Genomic DNA, 12,532 nt, shown 5'->3' with positions numbered 1-12,532 from the left:
TGCTGAGATCACTATTGTCTATAAGATCTTCTGTTTGTTTCAACTTCATGAGTACTTTCAGCATACCAACTTTTTATTTTTTATTTATTTTTAATTTAAGCCATTTCTTATACTCTTTAGTTCTCATTTTCTGGTCTATGAATGTTGTCTTGATATTTTGGTTGGTGTCCTTGCAGTAGAAGCTACGTCATTGTTCTGAACTATTGAGATGATGATAAACAGATTCTAAGTATAATTCATATCAAAATACTAGTGGTGAAATAATGGCAGCTGAAACCATATGTTACTGATGAATTAAAATAGAGAAATATATGGAAAGCATTAAATTTCATGGTATATTTTGATGGATGAACTTACCATCAGAAAAGTAAACATTTGTTTTGATAAGAAATGTTGAAGAGGCAGAGAAAGGTTATCCGTTCCTCCCCCACCGAGTTTGTTCATCGAAATGAAAATGGATGCTACATGTGAAAATCATAGTGCAAGTTTGTATGGCCGTGAATTTTTATTATTGTAAATTATTGGATGCAATTATAAAAGCTAAAGAAACACAAAGGAAGATTGTAAGTAAAAATTATAAAACAAAATAGAAAATGACTATGTTGTGACCTTTAAAGGATTGTTACATAGGGTGGGGGGGAACTTTCCCAAAGTTGCTAAGGATATATGCAAATGCAATAAAAGGATTTTTTTTCAATAGTGCAATGGATTTGAACTCAAGCATGCTGTTAGTTTTAAACTCCATTGTCCTTTTTAGTAAAAATATTGATTTTTTTTCCTTTTTCTTTTCTGAAAATTACTAATTTCTTTTAACTACATTGAAAGTCATTATTACAATTCAAATATTGGCTTTATATACATGGTTCAATTTAATAAGCATTTTTTTTACCAAGAAAAACCATCACCTTTACCATTACCTTTTTTTTATTTTACCAATCATCCATTCATCATTTAGAGTCCATTAGAGCATCATCCTTCATTATCTCCCAATATGTTTTTTGTTGGACAACGAAAACATCTCTCAATACTAAAAACTACCATGGTAAAATAGATACATAATCCAAAATCTAAATTCAGTTGGTGGACATTGATATGTAGGGATTGAAATTAGATTTTAAAATTTAAGATATTGTCCAAAGAAAAGTGATACATAAATCCAAAATGAATTAATCCATTATTATCGTTAAATACTTAAATGAAATGTTTTGGGTAAAGAAATTACTGCCACGTAATTACAACAACAATAACCACGGTTAAAAAGTTGTGTACTGAATCATTCAATTCAATCGGCTTCTTGCAATCCGCCGAGTACAACAGAGGCAGCAAACAAGCCAACAGCCCCAACACCAAGAGCAGCGGCGACGACACTCTGAACAACAACAAGACTAGCAGAATCGTCAGGAATAAGAACGAGCGTTGCAACGGCGGCTACAAGCGTCGGAAGCGCCGCAGAAGCCAAAACAGAAGGAGAAACGGCGGCGAGTGTCTCGAGTAAGCTGAGCAAGCCAAGTTCTTCGGCTTTAGAAAACAAGCCTAGCTTCTCAATAGAAGAGAGCGTGACGCCAAACTCCTCAGCTTTGGATAACAAGCCGGCTTTCTCGACGTTACTCAACACTTTCCTCTTCTCAAGTTTCTTGAATACATCCACTTTCACTTCTTCGCTTCCTTCGTAGAATATTCCCGCTCCGAACCATTCTTTCTTCCAGTTATCGTTGTACTTGTTCACCTTCCACATTCATCCACGCAAATTAAATTAAATCAAATTAAATTGAAATTATGGAAATTATGAGGATTTTTTTCGTACCTTATTTTTGGGAGCCATGGCGATGACGGTTAGAGGAAGTTTATTATTGGAGGGAGTGAGGGATGAGCGTTGATAACGGACGGAGGAAGGGAAGGTGGAGATATGTCGGAGATAGAGAGCTGAGGTTGGTGCAGCCACCGCCATAGATGATGATTGATGATGCGCTTGATTTCCAATCTCAACTGCCACGTCAGACAATCAAGGGAGTATTATAACACTCAACCGCTCAATAAACATTTCCTGTCTCGCGCAATCTTGCTCTTTCATTTCCTACCAATCATATTGCTCCTACCTTTATCTATCTTCTATCTTATTTTCTCTATCTAACTACAATATTTCATTCTACCTCACCAATTACCCCCTCGCTATTCTATATTTTCATCCTTTAAATTGATAAATTATATTCCATTTTTTAAAATCAATTTTGTTAATGAGAGTGTATAGGTAATTAATGTTTTTGTTTTAGATTTTGTTCATAAAGAAACTTATTTTTTTAAAATTAAAAATAATTTTTTATTGTTTGAATGATGTTTGTTTTAGATTTTTGAAAAAAAAATTATTTTTTTAGATAAAAATAAAAAGATAAAAATAATATCTTCTCACATTAGCTATTTGCAATTGACGAGAAAAAATATATCGCAAATTTTAAAAACACTAAAATGAGAGAAAATGACCCTTACGTTTTTTAGAAAATTCAAATTTGTCTTCCATTTTGCTAGGATTTTCTTCCGCATCAGTTTCACGCACTCAATCGTGACCGTTTTTTATATGAGACTTTGATATAAATTTTCATTAAGTAAATTTTCTTCTCTTTTTTATTTTCTCCACGTTTTATTTTGGTTGTTCTTTACATTTTATTTTAATCATTTTATTATACAAATACTTTTTGTTTTTGTATATTTATTTATTACTTTTTGATGATTACTAAGGTATATTAATTAATTTTGAAATGTGTCTAATAAATGATTATTAAAAAAGACATGTCTTTTATGGTAATTTTATAGTTTAAAAAATCACTTATATAAAATTATATGTAAACAAATTAAAAGTAAATTAAAAAAAAAACATTTTTAGGATAATAAACAAAAGGAAATCAAAAAATTATTTTTAAATAAATTTCTTCAAAATAATCTCTAAATTTTTCAAATTTAAAATTATTTTTATTTAAAGTCAAACAAACGCAACCAATATTGTATTTGAAGTTTAAAATTCTAAGGATTCATCGAGTCACTCCCTCTATCATTTTAACAAATTAATAATTTTATTTCTAAAAATAGAACAGATAAATAAATAACTTTGTATTAAGTTTAAAAATGAAAACGTGACTCTAACGTACATGTTTATTTTAAGATAGAATTAACAAAATTATATTGAATTATTACGTTTTTATCAATCAAAATGCAGGATTGACTTTAATGTAAGGCCCTGAAGCAATAATTTTAGATCTCTATTAAAAATAAAATTTTAACTTAATCAAAAGACTTAAAAATAAATAAATTTACTTAATAAAAATACATTAAATTTTAATAATTTTAAAATTAAAATATATAAATATTTTCAACAATATTAAATTAAATAAAAAATATTATATAACATCACTTATATTAATTTAATGATATTAAATTAAAATTTTAAAAATTCACTTTATTTTTTATATTAAAATTCGATTTAAAACCTCCGCATATGTTTAGATCGTCCTACTAAAATAAAAAATCAAACATATGTTACATGAACTCCATATTATTATCATGTCTCTAAAGTCGAGATTGTTTATTATAATTTATTTAAGTAAATGCCTTAATGTAAGGAGTTTCCAACTTTTTACCTTAATCAAAGTACAACAAAAAAAAAAAAATCCCTTAAACTTGTATGGAGACATGACGCTTTAATCTCGTAAAACATGAATTAATATACGAAGTAGTGTAAAGTTTATATCAATTGTGTTTTATATTTATGTAACGGTTAATATCATGTTTTCTAATAATTAAATTTAATTGAGTAATTTTTCACTGACATGTATTTAAAATTGTGGATCAGTAATCGTCAATAACTAATTTGATTGTTTGTTACAATTTCATATATGAAATTTTATATTTACTATTAAATAATCTAGTCTCTTTATCAAATATCGTTATAAAAAGATGTTGAATTACAACTTTTTATAGAAATATATTTTAAAAATTTGTTAATCTAAATTTTATGTTTCAAATTCATGACAATTGAATGATGCCATAACCAAATTATTTGATAGTTAAATTTTTGTGATTATTTATTATTTCGATAATTTGAGTGTCTAAATTATTTAATATTCGTAATTTTTAAAGATGAAAAATGATGATTTAATTTAATTGTTCCATGTTTTACAACTTCTATTTTATTATTAGTGTAATGTAATAGGATAAGGAAAATGATGATTCAATTTAATTTTCCATGTTTTACAACTTCTATTTTATTATTAGGGTGTCATTTTAATAGCGACTATATTTTATTGGAAAATTTGTTGCGCAAAAAATATGTGTTAATCTTTCTATTATAATTTCTTAATATGTTATATTTTTTGAATGAAATACAAGTAAAAATTATATTTAAAAAATTGTGTATTTGCTCTTAATTTTTAATTAATATCAATTTTTTAATTATACTTTTTGCTTATATTTCATTATAGAATTGTAAGTGTAAAAAATCAATTATTTATTTAAGGTGGTTGAATCTCGTATCACTTTGAGAAATCAACATTCTCACAAATATCTTATTTTCAATAAATTCTCATATTTAAAATAGTCGATTATTAAAAAAATTCGAAAGAACATCGATTTAAGTAATAATATATTGCTCCCCCTAAATTGTAAAACTAGAAAGTTATGTATGTATACTACGTAATTAGAATATTTGGCACATATAGGTTCCACAAGCTTCATTATTTTGGACTGACTACGAAAATAACCTCTACTTGAATGCTTAAGTAAAAAATTAAAGCTTTTCACCTATTTTCAATAGTGTTTTATACGTGAACCACGTTGCAAAGTTTTCTACAAACACATTACTTAACTAAAAGAATCACATCCACCAAGGAAGTTAAATTGCTCTTAATAGATATTTTTTTAATAAAAAAAATTATTTTATCATACATGTAACAATAAGTTGTTGCAAAATAAACCGACTTAACGTACAAATTTTTAGTATTTAAATATTTGAGAGTAAATACTAATACAAGTTTAATCTAACAATAGATTATTTATAAGTTTAAAAATATCAATTTATACGGTAACTTTCACGATCTATACATAGTAACTACACACTTACTCCATCGAAATGTGATACTAAATAGACTTATCTCTTCGTCAAAACATCTATAATAAATTTTATTTAAATTTAAATATACTTAAAATTTAAAATAAAATATATATTACAAATTTAACCTTATATATATATAGCAATTTAGGATTATAAGAGTTTTATAAATTAAAAAAGACCGAATTCTTCGTCTAACTCTATCGCACTGAAACTCGCTCGCTTAACCCCATTTGCAGATTCGAGGAAAACCCGCAACGATGGTTGCGGAAACGTTAGCATATCAAAACGGCGTCGTTTCAAACGGAGATCTTGGCTCAAACTCCGCCCCCGCCAAAAAATCGCGGGAGGCCGAACGCCGTCGCCGTCGCCGGAAGCAAAAGAAGATCAACAAGGCCTCTAAGGAACCTAACGCAAACGCCCCCGAAAACGATGACGACGAGAAGGAGAATACTGAACCACAACAGGTTCTCATCTATCTTCTTGTTCTTTAGCAGCACTTTGGTTAGGTTAGGTTAGCTTTATAATCGAAACGACACTATCACTAGACATAATATGCGCCGATAAAATTAAGTCTGAAAGTGGATGTTAGCATTTGCTTATAATTTGCTTCGGTGAAGTGAGGGTTTGTGAAATTTAACTGAGTGTATTAGAATTTTAGGGTTTGATGAAGGACGTGTCAATGTGAAGTAGACAAAGATAGGAGAGCGATCTGTTAACTTGGACCACTTCCTTTATCTTCTCTTAAATTCCTTCCTACTAAACATTGATGTTATTCAGCACATATAGGTTCATTTTGACATTTTTTTTTTGAATCATTATTTTATATGACGATTCTTTATTTTTACTAGTAAATGTTAGTTGTTACTTGTTAGTATGTGTTATGTTTATAGTTAGGGTTTGAATCTTGGACCTCCTTAAGGGTTGGGTAGCTTAACATGTTTGAGTTATGAGTTAAATGAGTTGGAGGAGTTAAAGGGCCTGGGTTTAAAACCTGGTGAAGGAGAAATTACTAACATAACAACTAAAGAACATTTGCCTATAAAAAAAACAATGTCTAACTCCCAAGCCACTTGAGTTACATCTACATCTGGGAGACCATTTAATTATGAGGTGAGAGAAAGGTTAGGAACTGGGATTGCAAAGTGATGAAAAGATTTATATGTTTCTGGGCAAGGAGAAGTTTGATTATTACTTATTAGTTTAGTAGTCTTCATCTATTAACATTGTCAATTCTCTTCAATTTCGGTTACCATTGTTCATTGTTGTAACCATTCCTTCCAAATTGCAGTTAATAATTTTGTCCATTCACAATACGGATCCATATTTCCTTCAAAAAAATAAATAAATACAGATCCATATTTCCTTTAATAAAAGAGTGACAATATTCCTGCTTAAGTTTTCAAATGCAATATCATTATTGCACAAATCGATTGGGATGCCTTTTTTAATTTTGTCATCTGTCTTAAATTTTAGGTTGTTGAACAAGTTGAAATGGAGTATGTTCCGGAAAAGGCAGAGCTATATGAAGGCTTGGATGAAGAATTTAAAAAAATATTTGAGAAATTTAGTTTCACCGAGGTTACTGATTCGGAGGTAAGAAGTTTGTGTGAATTGTTTATTTTTCACAGTGTCTTCAGTTATTGTTTGATGTATTGTTTACTTGGATGCATCTAGGATAATGATAAGAAGGATGAGTTAGCAGAAAATGTAATTGCTAAGAAAAAGACAGACTCTGATTCTGAAGAGGAAGAAAATGATACCGATCAAAGAGAGAAAGGTGTTTCAAACAAGAAGAAAAAGGTTTAACATTTTGTAACATTTATTTATTGTTTATTCAATTTAACTACTGTGTTTGCTTCCATAATTATGCTAAAAGATTTATTTTGTTTTCAGCTTCAACGCCGGATGAAGATTGCTGAGCTGAAACAGGTTAGCTCAAGGCCGGATGTTGTCGAGGTTGGTATATTTTGTGTAGTGGTATCACCAGTTATAAACTTTGAGTTCTCATCCTTACATTTTAGTCCGGTTTCTGATGGCCATCGGGCAAATTTAATTAAACAGTTTTTTCCCCCTTTCATTTTTAAGGTGTGGGATGCTACTTCAGCTGATCCAAAGCTGTTGGTGTTCTTGAAGTCTTATCGAAATACTGTACCTGTACCTAGGCACTGGTGTCAAAAGAGAAAATTCTTACAGGTTAGGCAACAGTCTAAATTGATCATTATGATTTAGAGATGCAAACTTGTATGATAGTTACGGTCTACTTGTGGGATGTATGGATAGTGTGAGGAAGATAACATCGATATGGTTTCTCTTATATGTATGTATGTGGTACTTGCAGGGGAGCAGTTGTGGCAATCACCAAGCCTGGAATTGTAGGTGTTTAGCACTGAGTAGCCTTGAATCATTTCTCTTGTATTTTCTTTGTTAGATTGCATGGGACTATGTGTGTTGTATAACAAGGGTTTATAATCATGTATCTTTTTTGTGTAATTCCATTGGGCATTTGTTTATAACCAAGGCGCTAATGGTTCTGCTTTTAATTTTCAGACACCTTTCATTGTGCTTAATGCCCGGGCTGAATTCCTCTTGTCTTCATTGTTTTTTAATTAATAATTAATAATTCCCGACTACATAACTTCATAGTCATGCACAAATGAATTATTTGCATCTCATAAACAATTGTTATTGATTTTGCAGGGAAAAAGAGGTATTGAGAAACAACCCTTTCAGCTTCCTGATTTTATTGCTGCCACAGGAATTGAGAAAATCAGACAGGTAATGCAATCTCATCTGTTTGCATACGTTCTGATTCTTTTCTGAGTGATCACCCACAAAAAGAAATTAATATTCAAAAAGAACACATTTTTTGTAATTTACTTATAAAATTAATATGATAGTGTGTATTTGGAATATGACACTTCTACACTCATCTGAAATGGCTTTCACGTTCAAGTATTGTTAATTCAACAACTGGATGTTACTGTTGCTTTCACAGTCATAAGACTGATATGGCGGTCTTCTGATTTTAATTGTCTACTGGAGAGAATTCTCTTTATGATAACAAATCATGCATATAATTATAAATTTTTGATGATTTTTTAGATGTTTTGAATAAGCAAAAGTCCTACATACTTTTTGTTTATATTGGGAATGTTGATATGTTACTTGCCTTCCAAATGGTTTTCTATATACTTGTCGATTTACATCCATTGTTCATTTTACTGTTTCTTTCAACTTAATATGAAACTTTCTCTTTGCAAAATATATGTATATGTCTTTTTTACGTAAGTTTATTACATTGCTGTAGTGGCTACATACTTGCCAGGTTGTAACGTTTTCTCACGCAGGCCTATATTGAGAAAGAAGACAGCAAAAAGTTGAAACAAAAGCAAAGGGAACGCATGCAACCGAAAATGGGGAAAATGGATATTGATTATCAGGTTTCGTTTCTCTTCACCTTTTCCTAGTTTTGCACATTTTCCTTGCATGCATGCTTCTATGTTGTGATCATTGCAATTTCAACCCTTTCTTAAGCGACTTTGTTTCTTGGTTGTCAGGTTCTTCACGATGCATTCTTTAAATATCAGACAAAGCCAAAGCTGACATCTCTTGGGGACTTGTATCATGAAGGAAAAGAATTTGAGGTATAATTCAGTTTAAAATGCTGCGTACCGGATTTTCTAAAATCCACGAGCTTAAGGCCTATTTAGTTTGAAAAATGCTTTTGTTTTCACTTCTTGTATTCACTTTTAATTTCAAAGTTCTATTTTTTTTCCACCTAATTTTCAATTGTCAACTCTCAATTTTCAAATATTTATATAGGAAGTACTAAACAGTGAAAACAACAAGTTAGGTCCCGTTTACTAGTGAAAATATTATTTGTTTTTATTTTCCAAAATGTGCGTTTTACCTTGATGAGAGGCTCTTAAAGGGAACCATTGTTATGGAGAGAAAATGAAATGTTAATTAATGAAAATACATTTCGAAAATTAATGAAAACAATTGTGATATTTTCATTGTTTCTAGAAATGTAGACAATTGTTCATTTCAAGAGAGTTTCTTACCTCCTTGTTAGCAAGTAGATTTAACCCATTTTAAGAAATGAAAATAGAAAATGTTCTAACAAAGTAAACGGGGCCTTATTTTATCTAGTTCTTATACAAATATCTGAAAACATAAAATATAGTGGAAAAGGGTGACATTCTTATTAAAAGTTAAAATGGGATGTACACGAACACACTTTCTCAATCTAAATAAGCCCTTAGCTTTTGTTTATCACATCTCCTTCTTTAGTAGATTGTTTGGGTGAAACTCTTCAGCTTTGTCAAATGCAAGACAACATTTTTTGAGTGGTTGGTTTAAAGATCACATTAGTTTAACACCTTTTGATGAGATTTGTCCATGGACCTGTTCAAGTGTCAAGATCATTGGCACCTATACAAATTATAACTTGGTACTTACATGACATTGTTATAATGCTTGTGGTGCAGGTAAAGTTGAGGGAGATGAAACCTGGCATGTTATCACATGAGTTGAAAGAAGCTCTTGGTATGCCTGAGGGTTCTCCTCCTCCATGGCTTATTAATATGCAGGTAAAATCAGTGTCTTGGAATGTATATGTCATTATGTTGTATTATTCTGTTTATGGCCCTTCGTTACATCAAATGCATCTGTTTTCTCCTTTTCCCAGAGATATGGTCCTCCACCATCATACCCTCATCTGAAGATCCCTGGCTTGAATGCTCCTATTCCCCCTGGAGCTAGTTTTGGTTATCATCCCGGTGGCTGGGGCAAGCCTCCTGTTGATGAAGTACATTTTATATAATCACTCACGTCTTTATTTATTATTTATAATAATAATTATAGGTTTCTGAATTTTCTTTTTCAATACGGGGTTTCAACACTCATCCCCTTACTTCTCATTTCATTGTTTTCTTTACTTGTCTGTCTCTGAGCAGTTTGGGCGTCCACTTTATGGAGATGTTTTTGGTGTTCATCAGCAAGATCAGCCTAATTATGAGGTTTGTTGACATAAAAGTTCTACTTTGCAATTAGAGGGGTAGCTGCTTCCCAATTTAATCCTCTTATGTTTCCCTTTGTGATTATCGATATCAAAATCAAGTACCCTTTAAGATTGATGTTTGAAACATTTAATTACTTCAATTAAATTTCTTTCATTATAATTTTTTGCTCCAGTAAAGTATTTAGATTTCTTCCATTTGGTCAAATTGATTGGATTTCTTTATTTAGATGATAAAATTATAAAGTGTTGTTATCATCCATAATAAAATAAAAATCAAATACCGTCATTCAATTAGAAAACTCGGAAAAATAAAGTTTCTGTTGGTTTATTTCAAATAATGGAACCATCACATTTGTGATTTGGTATGAGGACTTGTTCTCCGATCCAGTTGACACCTGATATTGAGATATTATTGTCAGTATCATTAAGCAAGAGTAATCATCGCAATTGTTGCTTTTGTTGGAGGACAGTGTATATAGCTTTTTTATCTCCGACATCGATAATACTGGGATCAAGTAGTATTATTTCCCTCACTTGACACAGTCTCTGGTGAATGGAGGTAAATTTGAGAAGCTCCTAAAGCCTGTTGTGATGGTACTGATGTCCCTCCTCATGCTGGCCATCACTGCTGTCAATGGCTATTGGGTTCTTGCTGGAAATCAATGATGACAACTACTATTGTAGTGAACCTCACCCTGCTGCTGCTGTGGCGAGGGTAAAGATCAGGACAGGTCTTTAGTGGCACGGTGTGATGTGTTTCCAGGCAGCGTGATGTGTCCTCTTCTGTTTTGAAACCACTGTACCGAATCCCCTTTTTAAACAGTATATCATTTTAATATAAAATATAATTATAAAAGTTTAAAAAACTTGGGACACTTAGATTTCAAACTGGTCAAAATCCCCCCTCTCTCTGTTGTGAATAGGAAGAGGAAGGGGGGTGGTACTGAAGGGGTTCATCTTTTTGGGAAGTTTGGGTGTGGCTTTTGTCACTGGGCAGAGGAGTCTGCTTATCGGATGCATTATTCTTTCTGCCAATAACTCTTGTAATCAGACTTTGTTTTCTGGGTTTATTAATCCATTCCATAGCAAAGTTTCAGTTCCTATCAGATTCCTAGTTACATCTTACATAATTGTTCTCTCAATGCAGGAAGAGCCGGTTGATAAGACCAAACACTGGGGTGACTTGGAAGAAGAGGAGGAGGAAGAGGAAGAGGAAGATGAGGAGGAAGAAGAAGAAGAAATGGAGGAGGAGGAACTTGAAGCCGGTATTCAGTCTGTTGATAGTCTGTCAAGGTATTGTTATATTGTTACTAGTTTCTTTTGTTTTCAGCATTATTTTGGTCAAAAGTGTAGATTCTATTTATCTTTCTTTGGCTGAAATGGTCCATGTGTATAATGCTCTTAATATGGGTGCTTGGTTTTTGTAGATTGATAGGAGCCTAGTTTGGATTCTGTTTTTATTTTCCTGTTTGTTTGTTTGTTTGTTTGTTTGTGATCTCATTTTTTTCCTCATTTCTTTTGAATTTTTGTCTTCAGCACACCCACTGGGGTGGAGACACCTGATGTTATTGACCTTCGAAAGCAACAGAGGAAGGAACCTGAAAGGCCTCTTTATCAAGTTAGTCTTTCTTTCTATTGCTGCTCTTTCATCAGTTTTAGCTTCTCTTGATCAGTTAGTTGATGTCATTAATCATATTTTCTGTGAAGGTCCTTGAAGAAAAGGAGGAAAAACTTGCTCCCGGAACTTTGCTTGGAACTACACACACGTATGTTAAATTTGTATAATATTTTTGTTCCTCCCCGCCCTTTTTTCCTCACAATTTCAAGCGAGTCAGTCGTTAGTTTAGTTGACAATCCTGTCCAGTAAGGGAAGTAAGTAGAGTCAATAGAGTTGAGTAAGTCCTTGTTTCTTTCCCTTTTACGTTGAGGGAGCTAGTAATGTAAGTGCTCGTCATGAAGATAGTATAGGAGAATATGGCCCCAATGATAGCACGAGCAGGAAGGAAGCCAGCCCATGAAGTTGGTTTCAAGCCCGTTTAAACGCCTTTTAACGGCCGTTTGATGGCTGTTTAAGGTAGGTCTCAGGAGTTAAGTTTAAGGAAGATAAGATGTGCCAGTTAGAATTACCAGGATCTGCCAGCGGTATTTGATTGAAAGAGTGCGGTACCGGTACGAATTACTTTTTTGAATTAGATAGCCCCTCCTCTAATTCCACGAATAGATTCGATCCATTAGATTATTTTTAACTCTTTCTTCTTTAGATTGCACGAGTTTTCTGAGCCTTAGTTTGCAGCTTTTGTTGAGCCTGCCTACCTTTCCTTCTTTCATTCTTTGTTGGCTCGCAGTGAGGGATATCGATTACTGGTCGTAAGGGGCGGGATATCTGGTTCAGCAGCAGATCCTAATTACCC

General features: G+C 32.0%; 3 protein-coding genes across 4 annotated transcripts in view; 2 read left to right on the top strand and 1 right to left on the bottom strand.

The window, feature by feature from the left end:
• LOC101496126 (protein RTF1 homolog) overlaps positions 1-697 on the top strand; it is a 4,090-nt gene extending 3,393 nt beyond the window's left edge. The window contains exon 3 of one of the 2 annotated variants that reach the window (XM_073370326.1): positions 180-697. The gene's annotated coding sequence lies outside the window, so the exon portion shown is untranslated. Of the gene's footprint in view, positions 1-176 lie in introns of both variants that reach the window. The other variant, XM_004504965.3, reaches the window with a different exon arrangement.
• Positions 698-1,151: 454 nt separating this feature from the next.
• Positions 1,152-2,111, bottom strand: LOC101495802 (uncharacterized). The gene is made up of 2 exons (XM_004504964.4): positions 1,805-2,111; positions 1,152-1,726 (listed from the first exon to the last, which is right to left on the bottom strand). Exons 1-2 carry the CDS (start codon positions 1,946-1,948, stop codon positions 1,283-1,285), a joined length of 588 nt encoding a protein of 195 aa, XP_004505021.1. The 5' UTR covers positions 1,949-2,111; the 3' UTR covers positions 1,152-1,282.
• A 3,148-nt stretch (positions 2,112-5,259) lies between these two features.
• Positions 5,260-11,943, top strand: LOC101495030 (uncharacterized). Its single transcript, XM_027336053.2, has 14 exons — positions 5,260-5,562; positions 6,572-6,691; positions 6,773-6,898; positions 6,992-7,054; positions 7,184-7,291; positions 7,796-7,873; positions 8,446-8,538; positions 8,656-8,742; positions 9,589-9,690; positions 9,789-9,908; positions 10,057-10,119; positions 11,269-11,414; positions 11,658-11,739; positions 11,829-11,943. The coding sequence occupies exons 1-14, from the start codon at positions 5,356-5,358 to the stop codon at positions 11,904-11,906; spliced, it is 1,473 nt and encodes a 490-aa protein (XP_027191854.1). The 5' UTR covers positions 5,260-5,355; the 3' UTR covers positions 11,907-11,943.
• Positions 11,944-12,532: the final 589 nt, after the last annotated feature.

This window comes from Cicer arietinum, chromosome 6 (genome assembly GCF_000331145.2).
Source record: "Cicer arietinum cultivar CDC Frontier isolate Library 1 chromosome 6, Cicar.CDCFrontier_v2.0, whole genome shotgun sequence".
In the NCBI taxonomy this organism is placed as follows: domain Eukaryota; kingdom Viridiplantae; phylum Streptophyta; class Magnoliopsida; order Fabales; family Fabaceae; genus Cicer; species Cicer arietinum.
This window is presented reverse-complemented; position numbering and strand designations above follow the sequence as displayed.

Bases quoted from the DNA above. Each gene is read 5' to 3' on its own strand.
- LOC101495802 (XM_004504964.4), bottom strand. From the start codon at position 1,948: ATGGCGGTGGCTGCACCAACCTCAGCTCTCTATCTCCGACATATCTCC. The intron at 1,727-1,804 runs GTACGAAAAAAA...TGAATGTGGAAG, and splicing joins CCATGGCTCCCAAAAATAAG to GTGAACAAGTACAACGATAA.
- LOC101495030 (XM_027336053.2), top strand. From the start codon at position 5,356: ATGGTTGCGGAAACGTTAGCATATCAAAACGGCGTCGTTTCAAACGGA. The intron at 6,692-6,772 runs GTAAGAAGTTTG...GGATGCATCTAG, and splicing joins CCGAGGTTACTGATTCGGAG to GATAATGATAAGAAGGATGA. The intron at 9,691-9,788 runs GTAAAATCAGTG...TCCTTTTCCCAG, and splicing joins CATGGCTTATTAATATGCAG to AGATATGGTCCTCCACCATC.